We start from the raw sequence: 23,935 nt of genomic DNA, 5'->3' as shown, positions 1-23,935 counted from the left end.
TTCCAAATTTAATTTGCCATCTTATCATATATCTGAGAGAGATAAAACAAGGAGTCAGACAGAGATGTTTCCTTTCAGTAACTCTTTTTAATATTTATTTAAATGACATAATAATAGAATGAAATAAAAATTTTCATCAAGGTATTAAACTTTCTCCTACTGTGAACTTAAACACACTCCTTTTTGCTAATGACCAAATAATAATTACAAATTCTGAAGATAACTTACAGAAAGATATTTTAAATTTAAATGAAATAACCGAAGATAATGGAATGATAATATCAACAAAAAAAAATCAAAAATGATGGCCATTAAAGGACAAGATCTGGTAAGAACTGAAATAGTAATAGATTACAAGATTTTAGAACAGGCGAATTCATTTAACTTCCTAGAATGTATGATTACATATGAAAATTAAAAAGATATAAATTTAAAAATTGCAAAATATTTAAAAATAACAGGTGTAATTAACTCTAAATAAACCAAACATAGTACAAAATCAAACCAGACTAAAAGTAGATAATACATTAGCCTTACCAGTCCTACTGTATGGAAGTGAAATCTGAACAATAAAACAAAAAGACAAATGAAGATTAATAACAGCTGAAATGAAGTTTATGAGAAAAACTACAAAATATAGTCTATTTGATCACAAAAGAAATGGAGAAATTATGAAAAAATTAAACCAAGAACCAGTAATAGAAAAAATTAAAAAATGTAAACAGAAATGAATGGAACACGTTTTACCATCAGCACTGAACAGTCGAGATCTTCTAACAGCATCCATTAAGGCTGCTGATTAGAACAGTAAGTTAACACTATTGTGCACTGATGTTTGCCTTCCAGCTGTTGTGCCTATATGCACTTACTTATCTTATATCCTTGCATCTGACAAGATTCTTTGGTTAGCAACTAAGGTGAAATATTAGTTAATTCAGTAATTAAAATGTTAATTATTATCCCTAGATAGCATAATAAGAGAAAGAAATTTTGTTTTTCTGTATCAGTTGTGAATTGAATGGAATTTTGGTAGATGTTTAGGTTATTTAGAAAGATTGAACATATGGGGCTTTCCATCAAAATTACAAGAACATCTTCCTATCCAATATTCCCTCTAATTTTTTTTTAGTAGCTGCATGAACCTGCTTAATTTAGTAAGTTTTACTAGATATTAAAGGTTTAATGTTTGGCTAAATTGTAAATTGTGTTCTGGATATCTTAAGCTGTAATTTTATTTATCTTTGTTTTGTTTTTCATGCAGTTTTTTTTTTTCTTCCCAGATTTGCCGAAGAAGACTCTGAAAATAATATCATATTTGAGGAAAATAAGTCAAATGCAGGTGTTCCATTAATAAAGGGTGCCATACTTGTGAAATTAGTGGAGCGATTGACATATCATATGCATGCTGATCCCATGTTTGTAAGAACATTCCTGACTACATATCGTTCTTTTTGCCAACCCCAGGAGCTTTTAGATTTGCTTATAGAAAGATATCCTTTTCTTTACGTTTTCAAAAATTTATTAAAAAACAAAATAAAACCAAAAACTTTTAGAGACTCAAAATGTCAAGTTCCTATTTCTTGCTTATATTTAAATTTAGTGATTACAATATTTTTTTGAATGAAACAACTTTATTGAATAAACATAGTTGTTTATTTTATTTCCTGTTAAATAACATGCTGGTAAAGTCACACCTCACAGCATTGCTTGTCTATTTTTCTTTAATTGCAACCTCTCTCACATGATCAGATTTTAAATGCCTTTTGTCTGTTTTTGTTAAAGAATCAGATAATGTGGGAATGCATCTCTCAGAACCAAATGTGATATTTATTTAATGCTTTCATAGGATAATTATTTTAAATATTAGAATACATCTTGAAAGAATAATCAGTTGGACCATTTCAGCTATCATGGAGATGGATTCCGACCATTATGGTTCAGTTTTTTTTTTAAGAGTTCTTATTGCCTTATAAGTTTTATCATATCAAAGTTAATAAAACTATAGGTAAATTTACATTCAAGAGTTACAAAAGATAGGCAAAAGAACAGATGTTGGAAACTACCACATTAACACAGCTATTAATAAAAATAAAAACAAAAGTGACTAAAGTTGATACCCCAAATTGAGCAGAAAGGCCATATAAGTCTTATCCCTGGCTCCTTGCTGTGATGTCTAATTTTATTATTATTATTATGTGACACCTCCAGGAAATCTATAGACTCATTGAGGGAGGGCATTTGCTTTATAACTGTCTCCACTACTCAATCTACCAACTACAATAAACTACACCATCTACCGCCCACCACCACCACTAGTATTTTCACAGACAATCACAAACATCCATGCCCACGGCAGGATTCAAAGCCACAGCCTTTTGGCTGGAGAGCGGATACACTATTCACTCGGCCAACCAGGCTGGTGGAGTATTTAATTTTCCAACTTTTGATGGGAAATCAAAATTATACTATTAGCAGTTACTGAGACTGTTAAGATACTTTTAGAAGTTTGTTAGATAATACGTTACTGTGTAGATGCTATTCAGCAAATGAAATCATCCATGGCTGTTTGTTCCTCACACTATAAAATGTAGGACCTTTCTTTGTGATGACTGCACCAATCTTATGGGGCATTCCACAGGCATATGATAGTGATCGGTAGGAATTTAGGACTATTCTTTTTGGACCGTTTAGAATGTTCCAGTTCATCTCACAGATGTTCAACCAAAGGCAGTCGGTTCATTCAAGAGAACAGGTTAAACCTCATCCAAAACAAGACCTTCTCACCCTCCAAAGGTTTTATCAAGTGTTCGGTGGGATATAGCTGGTGTTATACACTTTGAACTCTTGCCACAAAACTAAACAATCATAGCAGAAGAATACTGTGAACAGCTCAATCGACTGAATAAAAAACTGAAAGAGAAGAGGTGTTCTGTGGTCAGTCAAAAGAGTCTTGTTTTTCACTATGATGACATAGATAATGAATTAATATCTTTTGCTAAAAACTTCAACAGTTGTATTGGTATTTCTTGCAATAGTGGCTTCCATCATCATCATCACGAAATTCCTGCCATGTACCCTCAAGGGATGTATAGGATATGATAGTACTACATGAAAAATTTACATCATTACTAACTTCCTATCTACAATTTTCCTCCAAATCAGTCTTTTACTTGTCAAGTCTCCAACATTATCAGATCTTATATTTCTATTGTCTAAGGTGCTTTGTGCTGTATCAATCCATCTATATCTTGATCTTCTTCTGGGTCGTTTTCCTGCTAACCTGGCGGAGAACACTTGTTTTGCTAATCTTTCCTCGCCCATTCTGTTTCAGTGACCATACCACCTGAGATTAGCTCTGCTAACAATGTCAAGTTCTTTCTAATATCTTCATTTTTAATATGATATTGCCATTGATGCCATCTGTTCAGGACTCTCATATCTCCAGTCTCTAGTCTTTGGTCAAGTGTTTTACTTCTGACCCAGCTCTCAGATCCATAAGTTAAAACTAGTTTGAACACTGTCTTGTATACAGCTAATTTAGTGTTCCAACTAATTTCTCTCTTATTCCATATGAATTTTTCAACTGACTTTCTACCATACCAGCTTTGTTCATTCTTGTCTATTTCCATATTTAATTTACCATCTTCACTAAAAATCGTGCCTAAGTAGTTGAAATGTTTTACTTGTTCCATAGGTCCGCCAGTCACAATGCAGTTGACATTTTCAACGATTCTGCCTATTTTCATTGTCTTTGTCTTTTTATTGCTGACCTTCATACCATATCTATTACAACAGTTATTCAATTTAGTCAGGGAATCTTGCAGACTTGTAGCAGATTTATTTTAGTGTTCTGTTTTATTTTATTTATTTATTTTAGAAGTATAACATCACTTGCATAAAGCAAAGAGCTGACATTAACATCTTCAATTTTGATATCGGGTTTAATACCACTTCATAATGGGATCCATATAGATAATTAATAACAGAGGGAGATAATGTACATCCTTGTCTTACACCAGATGTATACAGGATATGCATCTGTATATCCAGAAGTACAGGATATACAGATGTATATCCTGTTCTTCCTTCAATTCTAACTGCTGATTTACAACTCAAATAAAGATTAAGTATTGCTTGATATAATGCCCCATTGACATCATATAACTGTAGCATATTGAATAGCTTCTTCCTTGGCACCTTGCCATATGCCAACCTCCAGAATATTTTGTCACTTTCTTGATATTTATTTTCTATGTTCTTGCCAACGTCCTCCCATGACTTTTGTTTAGCCAGTTTTACACAGTGTTTAGCTTTCTTACATTTGTCTCTGTATTCTCTAAGAGCACAAGCTGACTTATTTGACAGGAACTTTTGATATGCTTTCTTCTTTTCCTTCACTGCCTCTTTAACTTCCTGTGTCTGCCATGGAGTTCTGATTTTTCTATCCTTGCAGACAACCTCACCACATGCCTCTCTGGTTGAATCAGTCAGGGTTTTCTTCAAGGCTTGCCATTGAATCTCCAAGGTTTGGTTCCTGTTCTCAAACTCTTTCATTTTTTCTTCAATAATCTTTGTGTATTTTAGTCTTCAGTTCACATCTGAGAGCTGCTCAACTTTTATTCACTTTAAAACTTTCTTACATGTTATTCTTTTCAATATGAAATTCAATTTTATTCTGCTCAAGACTAAATAGTGATCACTTCCAATTTCAAATTCTCTGTACACTCTGGTGTCCTGCTCCAGGGAGAAAACATCACTATCAACAATAACATAGTCAATGAGACTTTTCTTATTCCTTGTTTCTTCTCTCCATGTGAAGTTGTGCACATTTTTATGTTGGAACATGGTGTTAGTAATAACCAGTCCATGTCCTGAGTAGAAATCCAACAGATATTTGCCATTGTTATTAGTTTTGCTCTTTTCTCCAAATTTTCCCAAAATATTTTTGTATGTCTCACAATCATTTCCTACTCTGCTATTTAGATATCCAACAAGGACCAACTTTTCCATTTTCATTGTGTCAGTTGTCAATATTTTTAATATGATAAATATTGAATTCTTTGCAGAAGTGCATGAGAGTTTAATCGTATCCGTCAGTGGCTGAAATGACTTGTGAAAAAGTTCTCCGTATATATTAAGTCTTAAACACTGCAAAAACTCCCTGATCCATCGGTTGGATCAATGAAGTCGTGTTTGGAGGGAGAAATGTGATCTTGAACTTAGTGCAGATCACCAATATAAGATGGATGACCTGGAGCATTATCTAGAATTAATAAAATTTTAAATTCTACATTTTCTTTCAGACAATAGGTTTCCATTTCACTCACATAACAGTTGGTTAAGGCATCCTCAAATAGTTTCTGAATTACGACTTCTTATTACTTTGATAATGAACTGGAAGTGTATTATTCCTAATGTTTTGAAGACTCGTGGATTCAAAAACATTGTCTTTAAGAGCTTTGAAACCAGGCATAGATTTTAGCTTTTGGTGGATTAACCTGTGCAATGGTCTGCTCTGGCATTTTCCCCCAAAACCATGAGGTCTCATCCATATTAAATATTTGCTGTGGCAAATAATTTTCCTCTAATAATTTTATCCAATTTCTCCATAAACTACTTGGTAGCCTTCTCATCGGCATTTACAGATTCATCATACATTTTCACATTATGCAGTGCAAAACACTGCTTGAATCTCATGAACCAACCCAAAGAAGCATTGAATTCATAGTAGTAATTGAGTCCTGCTTTCTCCTTCAACGTGTTGAAGAGACTTTGCTCCTTAGCAGTTATGGTCATAGTGCTAAGGGTATGTGCTTTTGGTTGAGGTCCTCCATGATGCAAGTAGCTTTTCCATATCACCAATAGGACCTTATCATTGCTTCGTCACTGTCGTCAATTTAATGGAAGCAGAATCTTTCACAGGCTCAACGATTTTATCGTTATTTTTCAAAATGTTCATCACTGTAGAAGGAGACTATCCAAAGCATATGCGAACACTGATGGGCTTACCAGCTTCATGTTGCTTTATAACTTGCAACTTCGTTTCAAGATCAAAGATCAATTGCTCTCCTATTGTTATTATTATTATTATTACGTGAGACCTGCAGAGAGTCCAACGACTCATCAAGGGAGGGCACTTACTCTACAACTTTCTGTCTATGCCACTCAATCTCAATCCACTAACTACAACGAACCGCAACTACACCAACTGCATTTACCGCCTGCCAACACAATCACATACATCCATGTCCACTGTGGGATTCAAACCCGCAGCCTTTTGGCTGGAGAGCAGATACACTAACCACTCGGCCAACCAGGCCAGCATGATTTTCTGTGATTCTTTACTAGGGGCCATGTTGCACAAAATATTGTCAATTATTTAACCATAAATACACAAATAACCTATTTCTCAAACATAAAATCAACAGAGGAACTGTTGAAGACATGTGCCGACTGTCGAGTACAGATGCTGCTGAATCCGCTGTTGCCACTGCACATGATGTATTGTTGCTAAATAGAAACCTTTTTACTTTACGCTTGCTTGTGTCTTGTTTGAAAGTATAGCTGAAAATGTTATTTATTGCCTTATGGGATCATGGACATAAGTTGGGGAATGACTGTATGCATACATACATACATACATACATATATATATATATATATATATATATATATATATATGTTAAAGAAACCAAGCTATTTTAAACCTGGTTTTCTGGTAATTATAAGCTCTGTATTACTAAAATCTTGATATTTCTAGCCTGGCTCCCACTGATGAGACCTCAATAAAGGTTGAAACCGGTCTGGGTAGTGGCCCCTTGCTTTTGATACAAAGCATCATACATCTCCTCCAGGAGATGTGCTTTGCATTATGGGTAAATATTAAGATTAGTGATCAGAGCTTATTCTACTTTTACCATGAGTTATCTTGGTCTTGCACTACCTGCAGGGTCAGCTAGACTTGCATTACGTGCAGGTGCAAACTTGACTTATATTTGTCCGTTTGCTTACTTGGGAAATGGAGTAAAACCAGGTTTAAAATAGCTTGGTATCTTTAATATTTATTATACCCAAGGTAAAATACTTTCTATATATATATATATATATATATATATATATTATTTTATGGAGATCTATTACAGGTTGGTGAACCTATGTGCTAGTATCATGCATGTGCAATAAGGAACTTATTCACATTTGACTTGAAAAATGTGGACTGTATTCCTTGGAAAACGTGGTGGAAGATTGTTCCAGAGGATAGCAGTGAAAGAAGTAAATCAAAAAGAGGAGAAGTTTGTTCTATGGGTATGGAATTGAATTGTGAGAATGTGTTGTTTAGCTGCTGCATTCATTTGGACAGATTTACAAGATGGTGTGTGTGTGTGGGGGGAATTGTTGATTTTAATTCGAACAACAGCCTTAGATGTATTTATAGAAGATGCAGACTGCAGAGACGAATGGCTGTGCAAAAGTGAGTGGAGTGCATCTAACAAGCTAACTGATCTTTTCTATGCAGAATCAAGTATTTTCAGGGAGCTCTTGGGAGCACCATCCTAGAGGTGCTCCCAAAGTGGTAAATTTGTGATTTCTATAGGGTTAGGAGACCTGGTGGGAGAGTTAAAATAACAACTTGAGTGAAAGAGCCTAATTTTTTTTGATGCAGAGGAGGTGGTATTTGTGATATGTTTGTGTCATGGGATATTTGAGATGAGAGTTATTCTGAATAGAGATTTGAGTGTTGTTAAGGGTAAAATTTGAAGAGCAGTATTTTGTGGCAATTAAAGTAGATACATGCTTTTCTAGTGTTGAAGTTGATAATGTTATCCAAATCCCATTGTGAATGGTTTGAAGATCAGAATTTAAGGTAGTCGAGGTTAGTGTTTTGGAAGTTGTGGTGTTTTGGAACAAAAAAGGAGTGAGGTGGGCTGTCATCGCAAACCGGTACTGGATTGGTAATCAGCTGGAGTAATTGTTTATGTATAGAAGGAAGAAGTTGGTGAAAGAACAGAGCCTTGTGGGACCCCAGCATTAGTTTCATAGATAAGATATGCTAGGATTATTCCTTAAATTTTTAGTGTAAAACGTATTTTATGAGATTCTGCTCAACTGCAAATTTAGCATAAATGGATTGATTAATCAGCTAACATCAAATCTGGTGGTTGATATTAAGCAGCTTTATAAAGGTGCTTATAAAGGTTCTATATAGCTCTATAATAAGGTGATTATCTAATTAAATTGGTGACAATAACAGATGTTAGCATACTATCAGTATGAATTAAAGTTTCACTATTTCCTGCTAATTTTTTAACATAAATATATTTGTAAAACATAAAAATGGAACTATTCATATGAGAGATGTATTAGCCTGGAAAATGTCTTCAGAAGATTTCAATGGTTATACAAAAATGTCATTGGTTACACATTATGCACTTAGTATGGATATTTTTATGTTTATTATATATGCCCTTAAGGTTGTTAAATTAACCTATTTTAATAAGGTTAATTCACAAGTACAGTCATCCCTTGACTTACGTCGAGGTTCCGTTCCATCTGACAGGATGTAAGTCGGTCGGACATAAGTCAATACATTAAATCAACATGGTTATAGGGGTTAGGGACTTAACCGTAATACATATTCATTTTAATTTTTAAACCTTATAAAACTACTGTACTATGCATTATCGCTACTATAAAACAGGAGAATAATCTCCCAAATTTTCCTCCACAATCACATCTTCATTACCTTCACTATGTGGCTCTTCTGGTGTAACTTTTGTTATTTTATGAAAATGTCTAATGTGCTTTGCTTATTCCTTTTCTTCTTTTCATCATAAATTTGTTTATAGCAAGCAAACATAATGTACTTACCTTTCTACTAATAAGTAGCGTTCATTGGGATCCATGTTTTCAGTCATTTTGAGTCACTAACCGCAGAGAACATTTCTGCACTGTGAATTGTTTAACTACCTCTTCTTGTTTCTCTTTTCCATCTTCCTTTTCTTGTTCTTCCTCTTCTGCAACATGTTCCTCCACTTCGACAAATTCTTCGGGGGCACTTTCTTTCAGTTGAACTCTGTCGTCATCATTCACTTTGAGATTCGGATTGTTTGCTAGGCCCACTATTTCTTCACTCGATTTACAAAGGTCTTCATTTTTTCAAAACTTCCAAAATCATGCACAAACCTTTTTAATATCTTTTTCCATACATTGAGATTTCACTTCGTCCCAAGCCACAGCTATATTATTAATAGTGATAAATATTGATCATGAAATGGCCCGTGAAAAAAGTTGTCAGTAGATAATGAGCCTTAAACACTGCAAGAACTCCCTGATCCATCGGTTGAATCAATGAAATAGTGTTTGCAGGAAGAAACATGACCTTGATCTTGGGGTGAAGATCACCGATGTAAGGTGGATGACCTGGAGCATTATCTAGAATTAATAAAATTTTATTTATTAAATATTTGCTGTGGCAAATAAGGTTCCTTTTGGTTCAGGTCTTCTACCCATGATGCAAGTAGCTTTTCCATATCACTGATAGGACCTTGTCATTGCTTCATCACTATCGTCGTTTTAATGGAAGCAGATCCTTTCACAGCCTCAATGATTTTATTCTGATTTTTCAAAATGATTGTCACTGGAATGAGACCATCCAAAGTCATATGTGATCACATTGATGGGCTTACCAGCTTCATGTTGCTTTATAACTTGTATCTTTGTTTCAAGATCAATTACTCACCCCATTTTCTGTGATTCTTCAAGTAGTTTTTTTTTTTTTTCAGTTGGCATGTAGGGGATATGCGGCACAAAAAATATCGTGAAATATTTAATGATAAATACACAAATAACCTATTTCTCAAACACAAAATCAACAGAGAAACTGTTGAAAACATGTGCCGATTGCCCAGGGAGGTTGCCGTTGAATGTGCAGTTGCCATTACGCATGATGCATTGTTGCTAAATAGAAGCTTTTTACTTTATGCTTGCTGGCGTCTTGTTCGAAAGTATAATGTTTATTCCCTTATAGGATCATGGACATACCTTCGAACAGATGCAAGTTGAGGGATGACTGTATTTCCTATTTAACACGTTCATTGCCAAGCTGAAAATTGGAATTTCGTGTAGTGGCCAAATTTTTTTTACTTGATAGCGACGTCCACGCAAAAACGCGTGAGCTACCATGAGACGAGAACTCGCATCACGCGATATCGCGTGATTGACAATGAACGGTTTGTGTGATATCACTACATGAAAAGTTACATCATTACTAACTTCCTGTCTACAATCAAAACAGTTGAGATATGACTCTATGCATATCAGGTCTTATATTTCTCTCTCTTAGGACACAGTATCAATCCACCTAGATCTTGGTCTTTTTCCAACCATCCTGACAAAGAACATTTGTTTTGCTAGCCTTCCCTCTCCTATTCTGTTTACGTCATCATTCTACCTGAGATTAATTCTGCTAACACATTCCTGTATGTTAACAATGTTACGTGGGAAGTTTTCAGTATTGAGACCACATTATGATGCAAAGAAAAGGTTTAATAAAAATAATCAATTGAAACCCGACAAGTTTCGTAAGCCATAAGACTTAAATCATCAGCAGGATACTGGTACATAAGCTTTACACAAAAAAAGCCCATTAATAATTAATTAAACATATTAGATGATTTTGATAACTTCTCAACTGTTACATATAATGATAAACTACAATACAAAAATGTATTCTGAATGATAAATGCACGCAAACACAAGAAAGATATTTAATTAACCAAATATTTCGGTCTGGAAATAGCAGACCATCTTCAGTGGTATTACAAGAACAGTTTTAAAAAATACAAGCTAGAATACTAACAATAGATAATCGGATTGTCAATATATCCGGACGTCCTTTGACTGAAAGCGAAACCCTCATCCTGTCAAAAGGACATGATTTTTCTATTGTTCCAAATAAGATACCATATCTAGATTTCCTAGTTAACATTGAAAGGAATCTCAATCATCTAACTAGTGATGAAGCTAATGCTCTTCGCCTAGAAGTCGCTTCTTCTCTACTTAAGGCCAAACTTCCTCCTTCCAACATATCTCCTTCTGAAATGAAATCTTTACAGTCCTTGAGAAAAAATAATCACCTCATTATCACCAAAGCTGACAAAGGAAAAGCAACAGTAGTTATGGACTCAGCAAATTACAAAAGAAAACTTTCTCTTTTGCTTCGAGATCACTCCACATATCAAGAAATTGATTATAATCCAACCAACAGACAACTAAAGAAATTAAATTCTCTCTTAGATGAAGTCATCAGTTTAGATAAAGACACGATTGAAAGACTTAAAACTCATTTTGCAAGACCTCCTAGATTTTATGGCCTTCCAAAAATCCATAAGATTGACTATCCTCTTTGTCCAATAGTAGATTGTATTGATTCTCCTACTTACCGTATAGCCAAATATCTAGCTAAATTATTGAAATCTTACATTGGCAACTCTAATTCTTTTTTAAAAAACTCCTCAGATTTCTTAGAAAAATGAAAAAATGTCTCATTACAACCTACAGATCTTATGGTTAGCTTTGATATAGAATCTTTATATACCAATGTACCTCTCAAGGAAACTTTAAAATTACTTGCTGACATCTTTCCTCAAGACGTTATAAAACTATTCGATTTCGTAATACATTCTGGATATTTCATATGTCAAAATAAATTTTACAGCCAAGTAGAAGGTACAGCCATGGGAAGTCCTCTTTCTCCTGCTTTAGCCAACTTTTATTTGGAACATTTAGAAAAAGTCCTCTTCTCATCTATTTTGCCTCAACCATCCTTTTGGGTAAGATATATAGATGACATCTTTACTATTTGGCCTCACAGCAAAAACTCTGTACTCTCTTTTTTAAACAGTATTAATTCCTTGCATCATCGTATAATGTTTACTATGGAAATAGAAGAAAACAACCAGTTATCTTTTTTAGACATTCTCCTCATCCGGTCACCTTCAAATATTCTTACAACTACAGTATACAGGAAACCAACGTTCACAGGTCGTTATATTCTTAAAGAATCAGCCCATCATTCTTGTCAAAAAACAGGAATTATAAAATGCCTCATCAGAAGAGCCAAAACTAATTGTTCTACTTTTGATTATCTACAGAAAGAACTTTCTACTATCCAACAACACATGAAACTCGATGTCTTTTCTAAAAAAAGTACTCAACATCTTCTCAATTCTTATAATCCTCCACGCCATCTTCACTAAAAATTGTCACTAAATAACTGAAATGTTTTACTTGTTCTATAGGTTCTCCATTCAGGACGCAGTGGATGTTTTCAATGATTCTGCCTATTTTCATTGTCTTTTTATCTGATTTTCATACCAAATTTATTATAACAGTTATTCAATTTTGTCAGGAAATCCTTCAGATGTGTACTGTATTTGTTTGAAAATATGACATCTGCATAAAGTAAAGAGCTGAGATTAACATCTCCAGTTTTAATATCAAGTTTAATACCACTTTCTTTCATAAGGTGATCTATGTATATTATGAATAATAGTAGAGATGATCCCTTGTCTTGCACCAGAATTGACATCAAACCATCTTCCTGTACCTCTTTCAATTCCAGCTACTGATTTACATCTCAAATGTAGACTATGTATTGCTTGATATAATATTCCATTTATACCATATCACTGTAGTGCTTTTAACAGTTTTTCTCTTGGCACCTTGTCACATGCTTTTTCCAAATCTATAAAATTTAATACAGATTCTTATATTCCAATGATTTATCTTAATGTGAAAATCTTATCCTGACAACCTCTATTTAACCTGAATCCAGCTTGTTCTTCTCTCTGTTCCCTTTCACAAGTTTTCTTAGCTGTTTCTAAAGTATACTTGCATAAATCTTACTCAGTAGGGAAATTCCTTTGTAGTTCTCCCATGCAATTTTATTTTCCTTTTTATACTATGAATTGGGTGTTATGAGATATCATCATTATGAATTTGACTCTCTAACTAGGCCTTCTGAATTATGAAATGTAGTCACTGTAAAACTTTTATACCTCCATTTTTGAGTTTCTTGTTGAATATCATCAACTAGAGCTGTCTTTCTACATTTCATGTTTTTGATGGCTTTTTCTGCTATGGATATAAAGTAAATGAAAAAAGATGAAGAAAGCAGTGTCATGAGACTGGAACAGGCCATTTGGCCTAAAATCCATGATAGGAAAAAGATAAAGAAAAGAAGTATTGATATGTAATTCTGATTGTATTCTTTTTGAGGGCTTTCAACCACCATGTCATTGCCTGTTTCATTTAGCAATATTTGAAAATAATTATCCAAAGACATCTAAAATATCTATCACCAGTTTTCATGTCACCTTTATCATCTCTGATTCCTCCATTTTTAAGCTTTTTCAATAGCCTCCAAAATATTTTGCCACCTTCCTGATATTTATTTTCTGTGTTCTTATTCTCTGGCTTACTCTCAATGTTTTCTTCAGGGTTTGCCACTGAATATCAGAGGTCTGGTTCTTGTTTTCCAATTTTTTTTCCCCTTAAATAATGTTTGTGTATTTGAATCCTTTCTTTTAAGCTTACACGGTGATCCGAATGCATTTTTGAAAATTATGGAGACAACTACCGTGTTTGAATAAAAACTTTAGTTTAATATAACTAAAATCTACATTCGACGTTTCGACCTTTATGTCAAGGTCATCTTCTGGACCATACAACTATACACAGAAAACAAGCTATACTACAATCAAACTAGTTTGTTAAAGACACTGACCAACCGCTACAACAATTATTCATATGCAAGAAAGAACACATTAGACACATTAAATATAACCATTATGGTGAAGCAGGCCTCTCAGACCACGCACTCAACACCTTACACCAAATCAACTGGAAAAGCACCTGCTCTTTACACTGCACAAAAACCTGGTACGAAAGGAAATTTAAGGAAGGCTGCGAAATCCTGATAAACCACCCAAATATCAACAACAAAGATGGCATGAAAATTCCAAGGATCTGGATGGCACACATTCAGCCTACCTAATATATAAGATCCAGCATAAGTCAGGACTCTAGCCAATCTTCAGCTAGTATTAGAAACCATTCCATACCAACTGGCTGGAATGTACATGATGTTAATATATGTATATAGATAGATACTTGTTGTTGTGCCCAATGTATTTCTACAACCAACAGATAACACTAATAATTGGACTCTAGCATTGATGTATAATTTTCTTTTTATTATTATTATTATTTATTTTTCTTTCTTTTTTTTATTTTTTATTTTTTTTTCACCAGAGGTCAGGCCAACAATTGTTGTAGCGGTTGGTCAGTGTCTTTAACAAACCAGTTTGATTGTAGTATAACTTGTTTTCTGTGTATAGTTGTATGCTCCAGAAGATGACCTTGACATAAAGGTTGAAACGTCGAATGTAGATTTTAGTTATATTAAACTAAAGTTTTTATTCAAACACGGTAGTTGTCTCCATAATTTTCAAAAATGCTTTGTGTATTTGAGTTTACAGTTCATCTCTGAAAGTTGTTCAGTTTTGATTTGTTTCAAAAACTTTCTTACACTTCTTTTTCAAAAGAAATTCAATTTTATTGTACTCAAAACTAAATGATGACCATATCCTCAGTATACTGTTGTGTCCTGAACATGTTTGAAAAACATCACTGTCAACAATAACATAGTTAATGAGTCTTTCTTATTTCTTGCATCATCTCTCCATGGGAATATGTGCACATCTATGTTGGAACATTGTGTTAATAATGATTAATTTTCATAATTTTCAAAAATGCTTTGTGTATTTGAGTTTACAGTTCATCTCTGAAAGTTGTTCAGTTTTGATTTGTTTCAAAAACTTTCTTACACTTCTTTTTCAAAAGAAATTCAATTTTATTGTACTCAAAACTAAATGATGACCATATCCTCAGTATACTGTTGTGTCCTGAACATGTTTGAAAAACATCACTGTCAACAATAACATAGTTAATGAGTCTTTCTTATTTCTTGCATCATCTCTCCATGGGAATATGTGCACATCTATGTTGGAACATTGTGTTAATAATGATTACTCCATATCCTGAACAGAAATCTAGCAGATGCTTATTATTATTATTATTAATCTTGCTGCTTTCTTCAGATTTTCCCAAAACATTTCTGTATGTCTGGAATTTGTACTCTGCAGTTTAGATCTCCAAAAGTAACTTTTCCTATTTTAATGTCAGCTGCCTTCTCTAGTGCCAAGAAAAATTTCTCTATTCTTCCTTAGTGAAACCTCCTGGGGACCATACGCACAAAATAAGTCTTTGTTCAGTTTCCTATTCTCATATTAAATCACATCACTCTATTTGATATTGCATACCATTCAAGAAAATTATGCTTGTATTTAGTGTTGAATATATAGCTATACCTTCTTTTTCCCTGATTGGTATTGCCTTAAATGTAGCATCTTGTATATGTTGCTTAGAAGGATATCTCATCTGTTTTATCTTGTTTGCTTTAGTAACACTTACGTTATTCTGCTACTTATCCAATTTTGCTAGTTCCATTTGTTTTGCATTGATGCTTGTCATGTTGATCTTTCCAATCTTGAACTCTGCTGATGTTTGGGATATGTTTAAGTAGGTGACCACACACACACAAACAGAGTTGTGTGTGTGTGTGTGTGTGATTTTTTTTTTCTTTTCTTGTTTTGTTTTTAATTCTACACAACCTCCACTAAATGTTCTTTAAAAAGAACTGAAAGAGAAAGAGTGCTATTAAGAAGATATGCAATGAGTATCTAGAAATGGCACTCTTTCTCTTTCTCATTCTATCTGGTTACCTCAATAAAGAGGTAACCAGATAGAATGTTGAATAAATGTGTTCTCTGCACATCCATTGATGTGTTCTAATTCTTACAATAATTTTTATACTTCTGAATAAACTGAAAATGTTGCACTTCATTGCAGATTTTTGTGTTAAATATTTTTAAGTATGCTGAAATTGATACATGTTGCTGTTTGTGTATTTATTATGTAACAATGAAATTTATCATTGATACATTAAGTTTAGACAACATGAGTGTGTATTAGGATAGGCAAAGACTATATATATATATATATATATATATTGAAGTGAAATTTAAAACTGAGAGCAAGGAAGAGGAGAAATGTTCCTTAATTTTATACATTTGAAATCCCAGAACCACCACCACCTAGTACTTCTGAGAACATTGTTGATAATACTGATTCAGACTATCTCAAAAACCGAGAGGATTTAAAACGATTTCGTAAAGAGTATAGTCAGCCTGTTCAATTCAGGTAAGCAAGAATGAATTAATTTATCTTAAATATGAATTTTTATATTGCTATGAGCTTCAGTCCTCATTCACTCATATGTGTGCATATGCCAAATTTAGGCAATCAGCTTATATCTTAAATTCCCTGTTTATATCATTGCTGTTTTGGACCTGTTAGTAGTGACTACAGTTGATTTTTCACTGAAATGAACTCATAAGGACCACAAAGCATAGTTTGTTATAGCAAATTGTTTGTTCACTTCATTTGGAATTTATTGATAGTTTCTTATAGCGAGTCAGTGTATTGTAATGGTATTTGTTCTAGTAATTTACCTGTATTGGTTTTGTTTTACAATTTTAAAACTTCTACTATGAATTTGAGGGTATGACTTGGGAATGGGATGTAGTTGCCATCCAAACATGAAATAGTAAAATACAATTTCTTGACAATGAAAATATTTTCTCAGTCCACCACTTATGGTCTTTGATTAATATCAAAAGAAACAGTCATATGAGTAAAACATCAAAGAAACTTTTTAGTTACTTTGATGCTTTACTTAATAATCCAGTAAAAACATCAGTTTTACATGTAAATCCCCTGTTAGTGAAGGTACACAACTTGATTACAATACTTTATCAGTCTGCTGTTGATGATGGAAATATTAACACTATTAAAAATTGTGTTAGTGCAGTTCAACTCATAAAAAGCTATTAAACTATAACCATAAAACCAAAAAACCACTATAACCATAAAACTTTTCACATTATAAACCTATATTATACACAATTAATTATTGGAATTTACCAAGGTCTTCCACAGGTTTGTTTGGATTCCTAGTACTTCTGAAAATGATTAATCAGCTCAGAACAGATTCTAAATATAGCTTGTAAAAGTGACATGTTTGTTTACTGTTTGCAGTATTTGTACAGGCCTTCATACTTTCATATAGTACAGTCTCATACTATAAGGTACTGTTCATATAGTTTTACGTACAGACGCTACTGATTTTCTGGCAACAGAAAATCATCACTGCTATCACCCTACGAGTTAAATCAACTACTACAGATGGATACTTGTGTATATGCTCACTTAATTACCATTTGATGGGATGATAATCTATTGATTCTGAGTGATTCTTAGTTTGAAAAAAAAAAAAAAGTAAGCAAAATAATTTTTTTTTGCTTATAATTAGCCCTAACTAGGGTTTCTAAGCAAAGGCCAGTTCACAGCAATGGTGGTGTCAGGCGTATGTACACATTCATATCCACTTGCAGTGTCACTTATACCAATGCATTTCATTTAATAACTTAATTTACATATAATATTTAAGTTTCTATTTGTCCATGGTGCATTAGAGACATGTGAGAGCTTTAATTCATGGTTCAGAGTTGTACTGATGAATTATTATTACTTGACCTCCATTGGTCCAGCAAAACTTCTAATCTGGCAAGACTGGAACCAAGGGTGCCAAGAAAATTGGTGGTGTACGTGTAGTATGAAAAGAAATTGGCTGTCATTTAATAAATCAGATACAATGAGCATAGAAATAATAATTTTCTTTATTTGCTTCCTACAAAATATCTTATTCCCTTTTATATATTTGAATAAAATCATTGAAATAATTGAATTTTTTTTGTAGAAATAAGTTAAGAAACATATGTTAAGAAAGCATATCTAAATGTGTATATGATGTTTGTAGTTTATCTTCACTTGGTTATGAAGTAAATTATAATAAACAAGAAATTGTGTTGTTTTAACACTTTACCTAAGCTTGAGCAAAGAAATGGTTGTGCTGTATCTATAACTAAGCTACTTGTATATGGAGACAGGTCACTTCAAATAATATTGCTCTAGTATCCATAATACATAGCATACTTTCTTTTGGACATATATATTACTATGCATTATGAGAAGAGTCACTATTCAGACCAAAGGATAGCTACTGCTGCACTGTAAGAGCTGCATGCTGAATTTGATTGAAGCAGGAAAGAATGCTTGACAAACATGCAGATAGAATTATTTATTAATTTTTTTTTATCATACATGGAGGAACAATTAACATTCTTTTATATTTACACTAATATTTAAAATAGTATTCATTATTAAAGCAGCTGTCTTTCTTGTATGTAACCAAAATAAAATCACTCTCAAAGCACCCACAAATCCAACTGTTTTTCGGCCACAATTCGAGAATTTCTATAACACTCGACAGACTGCCATAAAACCCTTTGGTTTGGATGAAAGCCCTCCTACAAATATCTAGAAATAGCAGTAGACAGCATAGCTCAGATGCCGCCAAACCCACTGATACATGCATGCTGGCATGTATCTTTTCTTTCAGCAGGCTACCAAAATTTTCCACCCCTGCTGTCGTGTACCAGCAGAACTGAATACTCTGATTTTGTGCCTGTTTATACAGGCACAAAATCAGAGTATTTGAGGACCTTGTGGGATTGTTTGTTGTCTTTCCAGACAACATTATATCTACACAAATCCCACTAAAGTAACAACTTTACAGAAGAGCTGTTTGCAATGGAGCTTGCACTAAAATACATCTGATTCCGCTGCTACCAAAGATGCGTAATATATTCAGACTTGCAAAGTTCTCTTCAGGCAATAACAAGTTTAGAGCCCCAGCAACATCTGGTGCTCTCTTGAATTCAGCACTTCCTGTTTCAGCTATAGAAATTACACTTTGATATACACTTCTGTTGGATTCCAAGCCATGTTGGGATTAAGGGAAATGAGGGTGCATATACTGCAGTGAGGTCAGCTCATTTCTCAAACTTCCACAATCAGCCTGTATCATACAAAAATTATATACATATTATCAGATAGAAACTCCTATCCCAGTGGCAGCTATCTTGGAACAAAGAGTAATAATAAGCTCTACCAAATTAAGTCTGAAATTAAATTTTGGCAATCTAGCCTATGCAGGGTTCAAACAGAGGAAGTTCTTGCTCAGCTCTGGATAGGTCATAGTCTTGCCCACTCCATCCTTCTGAGGGAGTTTTATATGAGTTTTGTGACTCTGGACTATCACTCATTTTAAATGACTGCTCTCATTTTGCCAGCAAGCACAGTTATTATTTTAGCCACTTTTATAATCAGACTGAATCCTACATGCTTAAGCAGCTTTTATTAAACTCATCAACTGTCGTCCTGGTTTAAGTTTTTACAGAGTATTAATCTTTACCACCTTTTATAAAGTATATACTTTTAGTCTGTTATTTTAAATGTTTTTTAAAAAACGCTCTGATTTATGTACGTTTTGTGAATTTTAATATTTTTATGCTTTTTACATATGTTTTATATGTATATTTTACATTTGTGTTTCTACACTGATTTTATGTTGTCTTATTTATTCAATAGTATTCTTCTAAGAAATGTTTCATTTATGCTTTTTTATTTCATTTTATATATAGTTTTTAGACATATATAAACTCCTTATTTATTACACGTGTTTTTGGCTCAGTTTGACGATATCTGTCCTTGTGACATTAAATCCCAAATACAAACAAACTGGTGGGTTGCTGTGTGTTATCACTTCTTATATGACAATGAAATTTATGAACAGAAGGCTTGATGGTGGACTTATCCATTCTCTTTACATCTCTCAACAAGAAATCTTGGAAGGATTATTGTTCAAAGATGAAAATGGGAACAAGTAAGAAAATGATTGCAAACAATCATAAGAAGATGCTTTTCATAATCGCATTGTACAGCTATGTTCATTATCACAATTGTTGAACCTACAGGCATGTTTTAGTATGGATATTGCAGACTTTGTTTTTGCTGTTTTTTCTTATACATTCCAGTTATACTAAAAAAGAAAGAAAAAAATATCAAATCGTTTTCCGTTAAAACAGAATTACAACACAATAAAAAAATATAAAAAATAAACACTTTCTTTCAAAAGTGTTGAAGTGACTAATTTAATGATGGAAGCTCAGTGGAAGTGGTATTTGCATCCTCTGCACTAGGCTACTTGAATATGTACTTAAGTTCAAGTCTAGTTACTGGTTAAAAGAACTTTTTTTAACCTAACCAGTGTTTTTTCTAATCCTTTCTTCAACCAGTCCCAAGTTAGTCAATCTCTGGTACATGCAAGCAGGTTTATTCTTCTGGAAACTTGCCCCCCCCTCCCCCCCTAAACTCAAGAAAATCAACCATAGAACTTGCATTATTTCAGACAGTAGCATATCCTGTTAGGATTAGGGACAACAAGATGGCAGCTGCTTTTAATTTGTGATAGCCAGTGGTTGGAGATTGAACTGCCCACTCAGTCTTCAAAAGTTGGATAGGCTTAAAACGGCCTCGCCTATTCCCTATAAGGGAATAAAAGGCGCTACCAATTTTTTTTTAGCTGAATCCAGTATTATTCATTGTCCACAACATTACATTTAATACCTTGTATAATTATTTGTATACAACACAGTGTTATACCGATCAGAGACTTTGTTTCCATTCAAAACTTGTGACATAGACTTGCTATTCAAAGAACTCAATTGAGTGGTGGTACTTTAAAAAATGAATGTATGCTAGGTGTTTTGTTTTGCCTAATTTTGGAAGCAATTCAAAAACAGAAAAGTAAATGAAATCATAATTGTAGTAGGTACTAACAACTTAACTAGTGATAAGTTCAGTATGAGAGATTTAATTTAAAACAAAGTGAAAGACTTTTCACTTTGTTTTAAATTAAATTAAAAATGCCAGGAAATTATATTCTTGATTGATCCTTTATCCAATACACAGAAGCAAATGCCAGTAGGGTAGCAGGTTAGTATCAATGAAGCCATTGCTCATCTCTAGAGAAAACAGATTGTCTGCAAGTACTATCTAAAACAAAATCTGCCAACCATTAAGAACAACTCAATATCTAGACTTAGAAAAGTCTCAAGTGGATAGTAGACTACAGAATACAAGGAATCTCTGTGTTCAGTGTTGGAAATCCATATGCAAGCATGGTTGCAGAAAATGAATATTCAAGGAGTTGAGGCAATTAGTGAACTCTGTCTACAGTTCTATGAAACAAAATCATCTGTTTGTCCATTGTCATACTCGTATTACTCATAAACTATCAGAAGATTATGAAAACATGATGATCAACTTCCAACAGGTGCATTATTAATCAATGACTTAAGAACAATTACAGCCTTTCCCCAATTGACAGCGCTGACTAAATGCCAATGCCACTCACATTTGACATGCCTATGACAACAACTGTCAGCAAGTTCATAGCAAAAAGTGTGATGATCAATACCACTGCCATTGAAAGAACAGATTTACTGTCATGCTGGCCTATTGCTGACAGCACCAAAATCCCACCATACATCATCTTCAAATGGAAGATACTGCATAAAGTTTTACTGATGACCAGATAATAAACATTTCACAGCAGTGATGAAGCTTGATGGGTTTCAAGACTACAAAATACATTTGAACAACTTTCAAACCAATAAATGCTCTTTAGCATATTTTAATATCTAAATATTAGTGTTTAGATTTTATTAAAGCATTAATTTTTTTAATGTAAAATTTGTAATTTAGTGAATTGTCACTCTAAAAAAAAACAAACAGTATAATAAATAAAGCATTCAGATCTATATTGATTTTACTGCCTGCACAATACACTGCCAGTACTTAAAATTTCATCACTTGAAAACTTAAAACTTACATTGCAATTTTTTTGAGGTTATCAGGGCTTATTTTTCTGAGATTCATCTTTCAGAAAATTAAAGGTGCATGTTACATATGAATACAGTATCTACAAGTATTTTGAGGAAGCAGTCAGATTCCTAATGCAGTTCATTGACAAAAGTGTTGCTTCTTAACTTACTTCTTGGCTTCAGTTATCTTAAAAACAAGTACAGAAATAGATTGGATGTCAAGCCTTATTTTCCTCCAAGCAATGTGTTATGTGATGCAAAACATCAGTCACTGATTCTTATTTAAAAATTAATAAGTACATAGTAAAGGAGATGTAATGATTGAATAAAAAGTAAAATTGAATTTCTTATATTGTATTTCATTGGTAGTCTAGATCTGCTTCTTTAACTTATGTATGTGAATGCAATACCTGTATGTATATGTAATGGACTGTAAAATGAAGCTCACAGCTATGTAATGTCCAGCATGTTGGTTATTGATTTAATTTCTTAATAATTGAAAGGTGTGCTTCAGTAAGATTAAAGAAATGAATTTGTTGAAGTATATACTAATATTTGTAACTGGACTTTTTGTAGTATTTTTTAAGACTAAAAACCACAGTTTACTTTCAGATATTAAACAAATTAAATAAATTTACTTTACTAATTTTCTTTCAGAGTATTAAATGTTTTGCGACATTGGGTTGATCACCATTGTTATGATTTTGAGAGGGATCCTCAGTTACTGCAAAATCTGCGAAGTTTTTTGGACAAGGTGAAAGGCAAAAACATGAGAAAATGGGTTGAATCCATCAATAAAGTGATTCAAAGAAGAGTGAGTTGTATAATTTTACTTTTCAATATGTCATATAATGAGCAAGTTGTAGAATGCTCATTTATTTGAGTATATAATGTATATTACTGTCAATGTTCAATATATGGAACATTGAATGCTAGCACATTATTGAAATGGTATTTGCGAAAACCTTTACTCTGTCTCGATTACAGCTTAGGTCAAATGAGCTCTTTTAATTCCTTAACAATAAAATATTTGCTGTTGTTAGTCTTGCACGCCATCTTCTGTGTACATGATATACTCGTATATATATAATTTTTTGTTAAAGCAGACTGGATATGTTAGTTTTTTTAGATTTTTTTATCTTAAATTTGAAGTCAGCTATTATATTATTATTTTTATTTATTTATTTTTTATTTTTTTGTGTGTATTTTTATTATTTTGCTTGTTTATTATTGATGTTGAAAGTTTATTTTTCACTTGGTTAGACTATAATAAATTTAGTTTAATCCTTTATCCAAGTGTGAGCAAACAAACTTTGTTTGCTCACACTTGGATAAAGGATTAAACTAAATTTATTATACTAGTTTATTATATTTTCCCCCTCATATTTCTGCATGAACTTCATAGTGAATCAGTTTTATTTTCTAATATATGCCCTCAAAGGAGAAACAGGATATCTTCAAACTGAAACTTAAACATTACATATGGCAAAAAATAAAAAAAGAAAACTTAGGAAAAAATGAAAAACATAACTGAGATGCCGTTGATGTGGAAACTTAATGAGAACCAGTTTGAAACATTGAATAGTATAGTATTTGACTAACAGCATTCACTTAAGTCAGGATCATTGCACATGTGAGCCAGCAGTGCATTGTTTTTAATAATTACTATTAATTTATTGGTAAAGAGAAAATAACTATGAATTGTATGCATGAAATTTTTTTTTAGTGTTGTAGGGTGTTAAACAGTACTATCTAGGTTTGAATCCCACAATGGGCACATATGTTTCTGAATTTGTTTGCTGATAAATGAAGTTCATTGCCCAGTATTGAAACCACTGTTTATTGGAGGCTTGAAATGATTTGGGTGGGGATATTCTAAGTTTGGTCTTAAAACAGGATTTCTGGATTATATAGGCTTTAATAAGTACATAGTAAAGGAGATGTAATGATTGAATAAAAAGTAA

The 23,935-nt window shown here is 33.0% G+C and overlaps 1 protein-coding gene across 1 annotated transcript in view; it reads left to right on the top strand.

Moving 5' to 3' along the window:
- The window catches only part of Sos (Son of sevenless guanine nucleotide exchange factor), a 429,646-nt gene that overhangs the window by 266,851 nt on the left and 138,860 nt on the right, over positions 1–23,935 (top strand). The window contains exons 14-16 of the mRNA XM_090399787.1: positions 1,281–1,492; positions 16,194–16,323; positions 22,629–22,785. Coding sequence (XP_090255913.1) covers positions 1,281–1,492; positions 16,194–16,323; positions 22,629–22,785 — 499 coding nt within the window. The remainder of the gene's footprint in view (positions 1–1,280; positions 1,493–16,193; positions 16,324–22,628; positions 22,786–23,935) is intronic.

Source organism: Typopeltis vanoorti, chromosome 10 (assembly GCF_054136105.1).
Source record: "Typopeltis vanoorti isolate ZY-2024b chromosome 10, IOZ_Tvanoo_1.0, whole genome shotgun sequence".
Classification (NCBI taxonomy): domain Eukaryota; kingdom Metazoa; phylum Arthropoda; class Arachnida; order Uropygi; family Thelyphonidae; genus Typopeltis; species Typopeltis vanoorti.
This window is presented reverse-complemented; position numbering and strand designations above follow the sequence as displayed.